The sequence below is a fragment of the Coenobita brevimanus genome, unplaced genomic scaffold (assembly GCF_032717465.1).
Source record: "Coenobita brevimanus isolate Jiangsu-jjx unplaced genomic scaffold, ASM3271746v2 jjx.HiC_scaffold_2565, whole genome shotgun sequence".
Taxonomy (NCBI): Eukaryota; Metazoa; Arthropoda; class Malacostraca; order Decapoda; family Coenobitidae; genus Coenobita; species Coenobita brevimanus.
Window position 1 is genome coordinate 117626 of NW_027643506.1, and position 15339 is coordinate 132964.

At 41.6% G+C, this 15339-nt stretch overlaps 1 protein-coding gene across 1 annotated transcript in view; it reads right to left on the reverse strand.

The window, feature by feature from the left end:
* The window catches only part of LOC145389865 (intermembrane lipid transfer protein VPS13D-like), a 138805-nt gene that overhangs the window by 102930 nt on the left and 20536 nt on the right, over positions 1–15339 (reverse strand). The window contains 5 exon segments of the mRNA XM_080264994.1: positions 2373–2445; positions 7708–7857; positions 9323–9543; positions 10665–10779; positions 11914–12690. Coding sequence (XP_080121120.1) covers positions 2373–2445; positions 7708–7857; positions 9323–9543; positions 10665–10779; positions 11914–12690 — 1336 coding nt within the window.

A 15339-nucleotide genomic window follows, 5' to 3' on the forward strand; every position in this document is an offset into this window, starting at 1 on the left:
CTCAATGGATATAGCCAACCTTCTAAAATTCAAACTTCAATATTCTATATAAGATTACTTAATCAGTCATATGAATCCATGCTTCCCCTTAAAGGAATCCCCATAATGGCCATGGTACAGCTGACATTTTTCATGGACAGAGAGCCAAACTCCAAAACCAGCAAATTACCCTCCAACAGCTGCTGAAAACTACAAGGAAAGTCTAAATTTGAAATAAGTCTAAAATACGAAGAAATTTTGGAAAAAAATGCTTAAACCTGGCCAGTTCCTAGTTTTTCCATTTGTTAACAGTTGGGCCTCGGTATACATCAGTTTGGTACTGAATGCGATAAACTGATAAATCATGATAACAATGGCAAAATTTGCTCATGCAATAATTGTGGTGCCCATGTATGACAATCCCTTGCACACACAGTGCCTCCCACACATGCCAACAGTCAAATGTCTGAGTCTAGATGGTCGTCCAGTGTTTACAGTCATTATGATCTCCATTTCCTTTCATTTCATGCATGCAAGGCCACAGAAACACCAGTGCTATTACCACATAATAGTGCAAGTTCATAACAAATAGTGCAGTGTGCATTATGAAGAAGAGCAATAAATTTTTGTGTGTGTGTGAAATACTGAAACTTGTGGAAATACTGAAACATGTCCAGCAAGGTTGCTACCTTTAATGGAAAGTGTGGTGCTAGTTTGGGTGCCAAGGACAAGCCTACAAGGGTAAGGTTTTTTGAGGTATTTGGTTAGGGGCCCTTGACCCCCAACTGAATCCATGTTATATTGTGCTCAGTATATGATAAATTGTTACACCTTTGATTCCTTCTTCCTCGCATTAAAAAAAAAAAAAAAAAAAAAAAAAAATTGCCATACACTCCCCGTATACCACGGCATGACTGCACTGGGGTCATGGTAGTGCTAAGCAACCTACATTGACCCACTCTATGTCACCAGTTGCAGTCCTCTCAGACTCATTATGGATTTTACTCCTTTACAATGGATACCTAAAAGCAACCATGTGTTACTGATAATGCTATACTCCCCGAAAAGAAACACACGACACTTCTCTATCTAACTACTGCCAGATGCTTCAATCCCATAAGAGATGGCCACAATCAAACTGCCTCCATGTTTCCTTGTCCCCTGCCAATTCACTGCCCTCCCCCCAGCTCATATCCCCCTCCTTCATATACCTCTCCACTCCATCCCTCCATCTCATCCTCAGCCTCCCCCTCCCTCTTCCCCCCTCTACCTTACTCATATACACTCTCCTCATTAGTCTCTTGCTCTCCATCCTTCCAACATGTCCAAACCACCTCAGTATATTTCTCTTAATGTTTTTCTATGACATCCACACCACAATGCTCCATCACTTCCTCATTTGTCAGTCTGTCTCTCCATGTGACTCCACATGCTCCTCTCAGATAACCCATTTTCACTGCTCTCACTCTTGACTTGTGTCCCTCCAACAAGGTCCTAGCTTCACTTCCATATGTTAGAGTTGGTATCACAATACTACCATGCAACGACATTTTAACTTTCATGCTCACTTTTCTATTTCTTATCACTTTCAAAGAACCAGCAACCTTTCTTCCCTGTTGTATCCTTTCAAGCATTTCATCCTCCAAACTTCCATTCTTACTCATCACACTACCCAAGTACTTAAATGCACTCACATTTCACATTTTGTCATCATCCAACCTCACTGTACATTCAGTGACTTCATTTCTCTTGAAGACCATAGCTTTACTCTTCCCTATACTCACCTTCAGATTCTGCTTCTTACATACTCTCCCAAACTCATTCACCAAGCCTTGCAGTTCCCCTTTGTCTTCACTTAACAATACAGTATCATCTGCAAATAACAATACAGGAAGTTTCCAAATGTTGCCCTCTCTCACGAGGGCCACTCCATCATCCAATGATGTACACAACACTTACCTGTATGAAATAAGCTGAAACATACTTGCATGAACTGGCCTTTGTCATGTAATGACAACTCTCAACACTGCTCAATCTCTGGTTGCCTCCCTATTCAGTCCTTTATCCCTGAGGTCACACTCTATGACCTCACCCTAGGTCTTTTTTAGTCTGCCTCTTACAACCCTACCCATGACATTCCCACCTCTCACCTTCCATCCATTTGCCATCTTCCTTCCTCTACATGAACTCAAATCAGCTCAATCTAGCCCTCCTCTTCCTTTTCTATTATCATAAATCCCCACACACATAATTGTGAGTTATGTGCATCATTGAGCTGTTTCACTTACAGTAACATTTTGCCTGCACATATCCTGGGCTATAAGTAAAATGATTCACTATAAACACAGCCATCAATGATAAAACAATCAGAGACATAATCAGTATTGACTTACCACTTCCCCTTCCATTATCTGTTCCCAGTTTCTCTTCAGCTCCTGTTTGGTCTGCTCCTTCAGTTCCTCATATCTGCAATAATTACTCCACTGAGACAAAGGCATGTTTTACACACTCAGCACTACAACATAATTATATAATCTAAAAAAAAACTACAGTACAAAGGCTTAAATTTTTCCTACACTCTATCTACTCTAGTACAATGACTTAAGTTTTTCCTACACTCCATCTACTAAAACAAACTCCAGTCCATTGACTTAAATTTCCTACACTCTATCTACTAAAACAAGTAACTTTAACAATACTTCTTATAACTGGATGGTTTCATTCACCTAAGAAAAGATCTCTTATAAGAAGCAGTTTGCAGATGTAGTTTCAGTTATACTCTTCCTGCATAGAAACAATTGTACTCACCTTCAGAAAACACCTTAGCACTGCAGGGGTTACTGTGGGATACAGGTAACTCCTTCATTTTGATGTCTATCTGGAGTTGACACAAGCAAGTGTATACAAAGACTTCTGAAACAAAAATGAATGAAAATAAAAAAATGAAGCTGAGTACAACTGTCTGAAGATAGCAAGAATAAATTATGAAGTATATCAGTTCCTATATGACAAGTATCTAGCCCCTTCCAACCATTAACTCTTTAAGCCTGACGACATTTTAGGTTTCATTGTACTCTTGCTACCTCCACATGATGTTTTTCAAGCAGGGGGAAAATTTCCAAACAACAGGGGTTAGATGTAGCCTCCACAACCCCTTCTACCAGGATGCTTTCCTCAGGTACAGTATTGTATATACAATAACAGCTAAGGGAGGGAAAAAAAAAAAAGTATCCTGAGGACAAATGGGTCCATAATCTCTTGTCCATTCCCACATCTAACCACTTCCCAGCAACCAGAGAGATAGACACCACAGGAGAAAGCGTTATATACAGCACTCTTTCAGTGCTGCAGAGGGATTCCTTCCTACGTGGCATAACTATACCTTGGGAACTCCACAGCCTGGTTACAAAAACATCCTATATCTCACTACCTATCCCTCAAAAGGAGCATGATGGACTGGAAGAGAAGGGCAACTTTAGCCAGTAGTCCACCAGGCTGATGTTCAGATAAGCCTGGAACAACAACACTAACCCCTTCATCACCAAGGTGTTCTAAGCTGAATGGGATCATATTGGCCTGTACTCTCCACAGTTAAGGAAGCTCCCTCCCACCTTTTCCTTACCAGTTTATTTTTGCATATAGGTCCTGAATAACCCTTTGTGTATTATTTTTACCTTCAGTGTTTGTGTTGAACTCCTCCGTGGCCAAGCCAGTGGAGTACATCAGGACTAACAGGCCAGCCCAGGCACCAATTTTTGAAGTTTCAAAAATCGACTTTTCTCGCTCGCCAAATTGAAGAGAAACATCTGGTGCACCTTGCAATGCAATTTTTAGCTTCCTAGACCCATCCTGTGCTTCGAAATGATGCGCGAAAAATTTTGTCAAATGAATGTTTTACATCCCAATGAAAACTAAATACAGGAGTAAAAAAACATCGCACTAAGTCTATCTATCTATCTATTGCCAGATGCCATAATCCCGTACAGGGTGGCCATTTGACTCTGAGTTATTTGTTTTACAGGGAGGGGCACTAACCCTCCACCAACCCACTTGACACGTAGGGAGCACGTATGGTTTGGTTATATCATTACCACCCAGCGTTGTAAATGGCTTCTTGGCTTACAGGAAACCATTTGGCTTGTCATTCAATGTAAAGCCACCTGTAATGGAAAGAAAAGCAATAAGTAGTGACAGAAAAGATGTGAGAAATAGGAAGAGAGGAGGGCAGGCACAGAAAAAGAATGATAAAAGCTAAAGAAGTAGGCAGCACTACATCAAGAATTATCCATATTTTCACATCGCACTAAGAATTATCCATATTTCCAAACCCCTCAAAATTTCAATGGTGCTAAAATGGTTTGAAATGACTAGATATATGTATTGCAAACAACGTCAGTAAATAATATGGGAGGTTTCGGCCATGCTCCGATAAAACGTCATTGGATGCCGACGGCCACGGAGGGGTTAAAAGATGCAACATACACGAGTGCAGTAAGGCATAGCATGGAAAATAAATCATAAGGGAAAAGGCTCAGGGGGCTTCTTTAACTGACAAGATTATGGGTCACATGATTGCATTAATTCTATTCATTATCCAATCCACGAGAATTGAGGCCCCAAGCTAGACAACTCAGTCCAGACATTTAAGGTGAGTGACCAGCTGCACATTCTACAGCAGCATCACATGAGCAATAAACTCCAACTGCCCTTTGGAATTAGACCCGCATGATTCACATCTGGCTGGAGCACCTTGACTCATTAGACCACCAGGCATTTAAAAATTGTATTAGGGCAAGGGGGTTAATGCGCTACATGGGTACACAGCACTAAGACCCACCACTGATCTCCCTGCAGGCATCACATGGTGGCATAATAAGGAAAACATAAACGTATCAGATAGAGCCAGGAGTCAGGGGCTTGAATGGTGAGTAAATGGAAGTGTGGCCCATTGGATTGGGCAAACTTGGGCTGTCTGGAAGTTGCTACCCCTCACCCTGCCCTAGGATGGGAAAGGAGGTCCAGATGATGATGACGATGATAATAAATGATGTCCTTGGGCTGAGTGAGTTAATATTATCTCGATCAATTCACCATGTTTGAGAGAAATGCCTTCATGTCATGGCACAGATATAACCGAGCTGTAGTAGTAATAGTAGTAGTTGTTCCCTAGGTAGTCTGGCTGAACAGCCCCGAGTCCCTAAGGAAGGCCATGGCTGAGACCAGGCTTTCCCACAGAGCTCTCATGGAGTGTTTATTGTGTTGTTGGCATATGTGATTGTGTGCAATGCAGTCTTCCATAATGAGCTTAACAGTATGGGGTGCTGTGTTATATCCTGGACAGGCATTAGCGACGGAGTCGTCCAGCCTCTTCTGGTAACTTACGAGGGCTGGATGATGCCCACATCTCAGCCTGGCCAGGTGGACCGTCCTCACGAGGGAAATAGGATTCGGAGGGGTGGATATCTGGGGGCTGTGCATGCAGCTGTGTGTTGTCTTTAAGTGACTGAATGGAGTGGCGAGTGATTTGAGTATGGATATGCTTCTGGAACCAAGCTGTTCCTATGCCTGGTTAACCCCTTAACCGCGGGGCGTCACTTTCGTGACGCTTGGGAGCAAGGGATCATACCGCGGGGCGTCGCTTTTGTGATTCTGTGTTATTTTGAATTCACCCGGGCTTCCAAGTGGGGGCTTGTATCATCTATCAGTACTGCCAATGTCCAACACTAGTCAGCACTCCTAATCTCATCTGTACTCCCATCCATTGTTGACAATTTAGCCATTTCTCCCCGTTCTTGACTCCCCTCCCTATCCCCCCTCCATTACCCTATCCTCTCGCCTGCCCGGCCGTGCTACGCTAAGTAAATCTTCTCTGGAATTTTTCACTGATTTCATCCATTGAAATAAGCCCTATGTCCTATTCTTATACCAAATAATATATACAAGAAAGAAATAAGGTAAGTGAGAGTGCCATACACCTGGAATTGGCTAATTATCACCTGACAACACCTCACGTGCACTCGTTCGCTAATTTTTGCTGTTTTTTTCCCCTTGAAATATGCCGTATCATCTATTTTCGTAATAAATATACATGTAAGGAGGGAAGGGAGAAGCCTAAGTGATATTTACATTCACCTGGAACTACCTAATTTATAATGTATTGTCTAGATTTCCTGCCAATCATATCAGTGCTAGACAATGCTGTTTCAAGATCTAACATTGGTAGCTCTGAATATATATCTCCTAAGTAGGCCTCTAATCTATTTTCGTAATAAATATACATGTAAGGAGGGAAGGGAGAAGCCTAAGTGATATTTACATTCACCTGGAACTACCAAATTTATAATGTATTGTCTAGATTTCCTGCCAATCATATCAGTGCTAGACTTAGCTGTTTCAAGAACCAATATTAGTAACTCTGAATAACCCCTAAGCAGGCCTCCACGCTGGCCCTCCGTTATCAGTTTACTCTCATCTTCCGAAGCGAGGGTACGTATGTTTCTTCTTGCTGACTTCAAGGCCTTTTTTCACCCCCATGCAAATGGCCCTGTGACCTGTACCCCCTACTAAACCTCGTGTGGAAAGAGGTAAAGGGCTGACAATTGATAAAAGAGTGACTACGATCTTTCTATTGAGTAAAACAGTGCAAGTGGAATTGTAAATACAGTAATGTGTAAATAATGTGTAAACAGCAAGTGAAAGTAATGAATGTAAATATACGTGAACAATGGAAAATAGTTTTATAAGTTATTTCAAGTGACAGTGCACAACACAGAGTAAATAAAATAGAAATGTAAATAACGTAAATAAAATAGAGAACGTAAATAGAAATGTAAATGAGTAGTATTATAAGAATACGAGTATATACCCTAGGAGTAATGAAAGTGAAAGTTTCACTCTAGCATGTCTGAATGCTATGAGTTATGAGAGTGAAGATGAAAGTGACATTCACTCTCAATGCCAGTATACAGGACGAGAAAGTGAATGCTACGTATTTTACTGAAAGAAATTGAATCCCTACAGTGACAATAAACTAATACTACTGAAGGAAACTTATGGATAAAGACTGTAGATATATATAAGTGTTATATAGTAATAGAAATATAAAGTGTGAGGGGTTTTATGAATAATAAATGACAGAGTAACAAAAGCGAACTAGTGCCAGTGCGACGATCAGACGCGCTCGTAATTTCCATTGCTTTCACAGTGATTTTTTTTTTTGAGTATGGATCCCAAACTACTTGAAAATTGTAGAATAGTGTTTATAGTGTTTGTATCTGGCTGTGGTAATCATATTACGGGTTGTCGGGAAGTGTAAAGTGGAGACTTCGTTACCCTACTTCAGAGGTCTCCACAAGTCCTACGGTAACCGACGAAGGCTCAACAATCATTCCAGGAGAAAGCTGAAGGTATGTGCCATAAGCATATGTAATTTTATTATTCTAGGACTAATAACTGATTTTTGGCAAATATTTTTTGAGAGTCTGTCGGAGCCCAAATAACCCCGCGGCACACGCAAGTCATTGGTAAACAAGCCCGCGGTGTAGGGGTTAAACAAACATTTCTTATTTCCCTCCCTACTCCCCAAAAGGCAGATGCTAGACTGCAGAAGGAGGTCAATTTCAGTCTGAAGTACACTGGGTTCATATCCTCTCATGCCTGGGGTTACAACTACTACTAATACTACAATTACTACCTATACTCTCAATTCACACACAAGCAGCATCTAACCTCTTCCTAGCAGCAGTAGTGAGGGCTGCCATCTGGGGTGTGAGTGCTGGCTCTCCGCGGCGTTGGTGGGGTGCAGTGAAGAAGGCAGCGAAGGTGTCCAGAGCTGATGGGTTGTACACCATATCCAGTGACGTTGTGTTTACCACCAGTCTGACAAGAACACATCCAAGTTTGGCATATGGCACATTTCAAACAGGCCAATGTAACTCTAAAGACAGGTTCCTGTACGTTTATATTATCCTTTCACTAGTTTATTATCCAACACATTCCACTGACAAGGAGAAAAGTGGGTGGTGATGATGATGATGATGATGATGATGATGATGACAATGACAACAATAATGATGATGATGATGATGATGATGACAAATAATAATTTTTCTCTCCTCCAGCACTTCCAAAACACAAATCTCTCATTACAGGGGTAAAAGTGCTTGAGGTACAAAAGTGCAACATCAATATTCAGCAATTATCTTGCAATGCACAGTACAAATACAGTACAGGCAATACCCGGTTGATCAATGCAATTGGTAAAGTAAAATCCCATCGCTTGGCGGAGTATCATATCTTGGAGAAGATTTAACAAGTAAAGTACTTAGATGCGTTTTTGAGCCTTGAGTTTCCCCCCCAACCAAGTTCTAAACACCCCCAAATGAGCCCACAAACAAGTGTCTGGCTAACTTAAACCCCCAGATGGCTTTAAAACAAGTTAAATTAAGCCTAAAAGCAGTTTATAACTAACCTAAACCCAAAGATAAAATCTGGAAATCAAAAAATACGTCTGGAAAAATCAAACTCAGTAAACTGTGCTCCAAAATGACAAGGTTCACCCCACCTGTGATTAAACACATTAATGTAAGTCTAAAAACAGTTTATAAATCAAACTAAACACAAAATTTAAGTATAAAATATAATTAAAATCAGTATAACAAAACAAAACCCATCATTATACTGGGGTCTGGCCATCATTCGGCGGGGCAGGGTGGTATTTCTACCCCCATCGCTATGCTGGGGTATCGCGTCTCGGGGTCTGCCTGTATTACAAGAAGTTTTAAAGCCGACTGCCAATTTCACTTATTGCATTTTGAGATGGCATAAGACAGATTATATCAGAGTCTATGTGGAAAGTGATATTGGTACAGTATATAAATTGGACGGTAGAATATTCAAAATCACCTACAATATGTATGATGGAGCAAAATCAGTTGTACAGGTGGATGGTTAGTTCAGTGAGAGGTTTAACTTGAGGAACAGATTGAAAAAGGGTTCTGCTGGCAGTTTGCCACCAACAACTTTAGGAGATCCAACCAAGACTTTTGTGTAGATATAATTTAAGTTTGGTGAGTAACTTGGTCCCTGCACTCTCAGAGTAAATCATATTATAGCACCTAAAGCAAAATCCTTAAGTGTCACAGTCATCCTTGAGACAAGATTTACATGTTCCTAATCCAGTTTTACATGCAAATTGTATATAATGTAATGGCAATGTCCCTTGACTGATAATCACTGTTCTACCAAGGCATATACTCTAAGTTATAATGCAGTATATGAATTTACAAACAGCATATATCTGAATTTTGTTATCACATGACAGATTACAATAGCATTCCTTTACCTGTGGTCAGCCTTTGAGTTAAATGGCCGACTCTCATAGGTGAGTGAGAACAGCGGTCCTTCAACCTGTGGTGGCGGTGTGGGCGACACAATGCTGGTGAGGCGGGCATACATGACTGAGGGGCGGGCCAGGCTGGACAGCGTAGCAGACGGGGTTAGTGTGGGTACTGGGGTCCTGCTCTGTGGTGACACCAACAGTGGGAATGCAGTATCCTGTGTTACCTGTAGAAAACACAATTACTGTACACAGACTGTTATCTTTGATCTCTTTCTGACAAATCCATTTTTTTTATTTCCTGCAAAATGCTTTTAAAAAGTCACACACTCTTATTACAATCATTTAAATTAAACATAGTACTTTTGTTACAATAAACTTAAATGATTAACATGGAGCTACCATCTCCTACAGATGGAATCCAGGAACAGGTCATGAATGATCCACTAATATATATCTACAAATAATATCTTAGTGGTTGGTGGGGGCGCTCACCATCCATTCACTCGATGTAGTGCTGCTCTCGGATGCCTGTCGTTTCCTCTATTCCTTCTTTCCATCCTTTCTCTTCAGTCTGTCTTTCCTTCACTCTTTCCTCTTCCTTCTGTCTACAGGTGACTCTACATTGAGTGACAAGCCAAATGGTTTCCTGTACACCAGGAAACCATTTACAGTACTATGCTGAGTGGCAACCATATAACCAAACTATGGCACCTGGTGGTTTAGTGGGCAATTAAGGCACTCCAATCGGATTGAAGCGGTGCAAGTTTACATCCAAGGGATGGTTGAGGTTTAATGCTCACATAATGCCACTCAGGGATGAGTGAGGCTGGTTACTCTCATCTTAAATGTCAGGACCAATTGCCTCACCCCAGGCTCCTATGCTCCTCATGGGGCAACACTGGATTAGATGATGAATGAATGAATGAATGAATGAAAGTAATTATATTTACTATACACTGTATCACCATTTGCAACCTACGTGCTTCCCACGCCCCTGTCCTCAAGGGATATTGTATTGTTATTATTTTCTCTCTCAGCTGCAGCAACTGTTCCCAGGCAAGTACTCTGCACAAAGTACTCATAAATACCACGAATCCATTAGTAAAGATTACACAAGAGGATGACTAGCTGTGGAGAGTCACAGGTGTGAATGCTGATGGAAGAATGTTCAAAAGCAGAATGAGTAAGATATAGGATGAGGTTATATGTGGAGACCTCTGGGTCACGGGACGACTAGGAAAATGACACATGATCGTGATACATGGAAAGCTGCCACCAGGTTAAAGGGCAAACAAATGTGAGGATGGCTAATGGTTTCTAGGCATAAATATACGTGTTTCCTTACCTTGTCCCTGAGGTTACGTGAGCCCAGTTCAATGTCAAACTTGTATGATTTACTTCTGGGTCGAGACTCTAATGCCATCTTCACATTGGCCAGTTCAAGCTCAAACAGGTCAGTTCTGTTAACGTACATACAGTTTGAATTAGTTATAAGTATAATGATAATATTTACTTACAATGTACTGCCTAATAACTGGTTTCTAAATTTTCAAAGGAAATTACAATATGCTATACCCATAATATGCCATTATTGATCAATAAGTATGATGATGATGATTTACTAGCAATGGACATGCAACATCAAAATTGTAAACAATATCCAAGTTACACAGTCATACATTGCTCTGATCAGGTTACCAGTAGTTACAATTTATAGCAATTACAAGGTGCATGGCAAATTGTGATTAGCTGAAAAATAAAAAATAAAAAAATAACATCAATGAAAAATAAATAAAACTCCCTTGTAAATGGGGTGGGTAAGATCTAGCAGTAGGAAAAGAAGGGCATAAAAGTAGGAGACCTAACGACACAGTGCCTAGTGAAATGGGCTGTAAGTCCATTCAAGCCTTCAGTTATTTTATTCCTCTCCACAGGCCTAGATTATCCACACTATGCACTTCATCTGACTGTGGCGTTCTCCCAAGACTTCCAGCAGACACCATTCTATTGAAAAGTACCGGTAACTTAAAAATGGGATGCATCCCTTGCACTGTGCATCTCCATTCACACTTCATCCATTACTTTCTGGTCTGTCACTGTTTCTACCTGCTCAATGTCCTTATCTTGCTTGTTCACAAATTCACTTGCCACACTAAGCTATTTTCTTCCTAGTGTTCCATGCCTTCTCCTTCCCTCCAAGCTACCCGTACACACATCCCATATTCACCAATTTATTTCTATTCATCTCCCTCTGTAGCCATACCATTTAACAACTATTCCTACATGCTGATCTAATGACTTCCTTCGTCTATATCTTCTGGTATTTCTGTACTAAATTTATCTCATCCAACCTAGCCACACAACCTACAAAAATTCCATTACATTTTTATTTCCACAGCTCCCATTCTCAAATTTTCAATCTCATGCTATACTGATGCCTCATACACATATATATATTATCACTCTCAAATTTTCAATCTCATGCTATACTGATGCCTCATACACATACATTAATGGAGTACTGAGGAAATAGGAAAGTAAACAAGCACTAACCTCATATATCTTGTTCTCTTATAAAGTAAATCAACACTCACTTCTTGTCCTTGTCATCTTGGGTAGTGTGTGATGACAAAGTGAAGGTGCTCTGCTTCAGGGTAAAGCTAAGCTGACAGAACACTGCATCTCGCTTCATAAACGTATTGTTCTCAACGGAGTCAGAGAGAACATACAGAATCTCTTCCTCCAGTGACCCCCCTCCTCCTCCTCCTTTTCCTTCTTGTATCTTGCTTTTGCCAGCTATGTCTTGGGGTTCGGTGTGATGTGGGGAGGGAAAGTCGCCTGTGTGTGTGTGAGAGGTGCTGGGTTCAACAGTGGGGGCTGTTGTTGCGTACCAGACCCCCCACGTGGGGAACCACCGTTGCAACAGGCCCTCACCACTCTGTGTAGGGGAGGTGGACTGGCCGGCTTGGGAAGCCAGGCTTGTGGGTGATGCTATGGGTGATGTCGTGATACAGGGTTCATCTGAAGCCTGCATCTCCCTTCCTACCCTAGCCATGGCAATTTCCCTCAGTGCAAGCAGTTCACTGAAGTTCATCTCCTTTTCTACTCGAAGTTTGAGTGCCTTTTGGTCCGTCAACACAGTAGCCGGGTTCTTCAAATGCTCACAGTACACATCCACATAACGCACAATATCACGTGCACGCTGTCCTGCCGCCTCCCAGTTGCGTCCACTATAGGTGCGGTGGATCCGATCAAGGTGGCACTGAATGGGATACTGCCACCAGTCATATGGGTTCTCCTTCACAGTGCAAGATGGCCGCCACTTGTGATACAACCGAGCCTTATTCAGATGGTCATACTCTTTGGTCCACCTGAAAGTATGGCTTCAGTTAGTGTTCTTCCTTGGAGTGTAAATTTTAATAAATCTGAGTCACTGTGTCTTAGTTACTTTTACTATTCAGTCCACAGAAAAATGAAGAAAAAAAATCTGCAAGGTTTAAATGTACTGGTGTTGTGATAAGGAGGGGTAGAATGAGATAGTTTGGGCATGCTGAGAGGACGGAGGATAATTGGGTGCAAAGGGTGAGTGGTGTGAACACTGAGGGTAGGGTTGTGAGAGGCAGACCAAAAAAGACCTGGGACAAGGTCATAGAGTGTGACATCAGGGATAGAAGACTAAACAAGAAGGTTGCCAGATACTGAGCAGAATGGACAGCCACCATTAGGTGACTAAGGCCAATGCATGCAAGCATGCTGGAGCCTTTATGAACAATACAATGTATGGGGTTCACAGCTACCTATAATGAAGAAGAAGTGAGTCAGACAGTGGTTCCAGGCAGCTCATTGAGTCATCACCAGGAGAGGGGCAGATAGTGGAGGTATTTATGGTCTCCCCCCCCCCCAGGGGACTCTGAGGCTTGGTTGAACAATGCCATTTTTTAAAATTTTGAACAGGAAGGGTAGTGTGTAATGTGCATGTAGTTTGGTGTTGACAGTTAGAGAAACTTGTATTTGAGAGTATGCTGGCCTACTCTCTGTCTCACTGAAACACCGAAAAAGTTCAGCAAAGGGGGATGGTCAGGATCTAGTCCCAAGGGCTGATGAAACAGGAGTTCCAGCTCTCTCTGTCACCAGTTTTCTATCCACCTTGGGAGTACTGCCTTGATCAACTGGTGCTACAGTCTACTCCCTGATAAAGATGGTTGTTGTTTGGGTGTACTGCTGTGAGCACTCTACATAATTCATTGATATGTCCATTACAGGTATGTTTCGGTATTTATTTATCATTGGCATTTTATTATTATTAAGTAACACAGATATTGTAATACTTATGGAGATGCTGTTATACATTGTAATGCAGTAACTGCCAGGGCAGAACTGCCAGTGAGTGCTGTTTATGTTTGTTTTGCGCTTGTAATTCCTATAATGTTTTCTCTCTTTTGTTACAGATTTGCTATATGGATTTTGTGTTGAGTAAACCCTAGAGACAAGGCCAGTGTTTATCACTGCAACAGTGATAATGCTACAGAAAGGTGCCAAAGGAGAAAAAAAAATAATAAACATTTTTAGAACCTGAAAAGACACCTCCAGCACCACCAGCATGAGGGGATGGTCAAGAAATCAGACTCTAGAAGCAAAGAGGTTTAAGTCAAGGAAGTGTATTATGGTAAAGTTAATTAAAGCAAAAACAACTTACCATACGTGAGACATGATTCTGACTTAAAACTGAGGGATTACACGAACAAAACAACATTTATACCTTATTTCAAAACAACTCTAGGATAAATGAAAAACAATTTTAACTGAAAAAGAGTTGGTAATTTATCAGAAACTTAAAGATGAAACAACTCTGTGTGAAATGACTATACATGAGACATAACAGTAGCACCTTTTTGCACCTCAGTGGCAGAGTTAATTAAACACCCGAGGTATGATCAAAAAGTTCCAAGACTGTTACTGCTGTAAATGAATGGAGTGCGGCATGGTCATTCGCGCACAGCAGGGGCAAACAGCAACCTTCATGAGTCAGTATGCCACTTGGGGTTGTGCTGTCAACATCAGGACCACTGTTACATGCATTTTTGTGACCATGTGCATGTGCTCATTTGTGACTTCACTATGGACCTCAAACTTGAAACAGCAAACAGCAAATTCTGTGTCAAACTCCGGAAATCTGCAACAGAGACCCTTGAAATGCTTCAGCAGGCCTACGACAATGAAGTAATGATCCGACAATCCTCACGCACAATTCGCCGAATTTTTTTCCACATTTTAAGGGATTCTGCTTGTGGTGAGTCGCCCCGCCCTCTCACCATCTTCCAGTGATGTTCTGTCCCTTTTGAAGCGCAAGTGCCACTCAAAACACCTCACCTGGCTCACTGCTTCATTGCTGTAGGCCTGCTGAGGCATATCGTGGGTCTCTGTTGTCAATCTCTGAGTTTGACACAGAATTTGAAGTCTGCCCTCTGCTCAAGTTTGAGGTCCATAAAGATTGCAAATGAGCACGTGCATGTGTCACAAAAACATGTAACACAGGTTCTGGTGCTGACAGCATGACACTGGCAGCGCACTGACTCGTGAAAGTTACTGCTCGCCCCTGCTCTCTCGCATGACTGTGCCGCACTCTATTCATTCGCAACAAGAGCAGTCTTGGAACTTTTTGATCACACCTCGTATTACTGTCAACATTAGGCTGGCTGAGTGGTAAGTACTGCTAGCTACATCTATCAGCCAGACAACACCAGGATTTCAAACCTGGGGCAGGCAGCTGTTGCCTCCTGACTTAGGTATTCATCCACCCTTTATTGGTTTGTTGGCAGAATGAGTACCTAGTGTAAAACCTATGGGTAAAACCTTCACTAAAACCTAACTGTAGTAAACTGAATCATACAGTGGCCTTGTATCCCATGAGAGAGGATGAATATCTCTTTAGATGCTCAAACGTTCAAGTAACTGAACTGAGCACTGTGGCTAAGCTATTCATGGCATCTGTGTCCACTTTAACCTTTAGCTTTACCCAC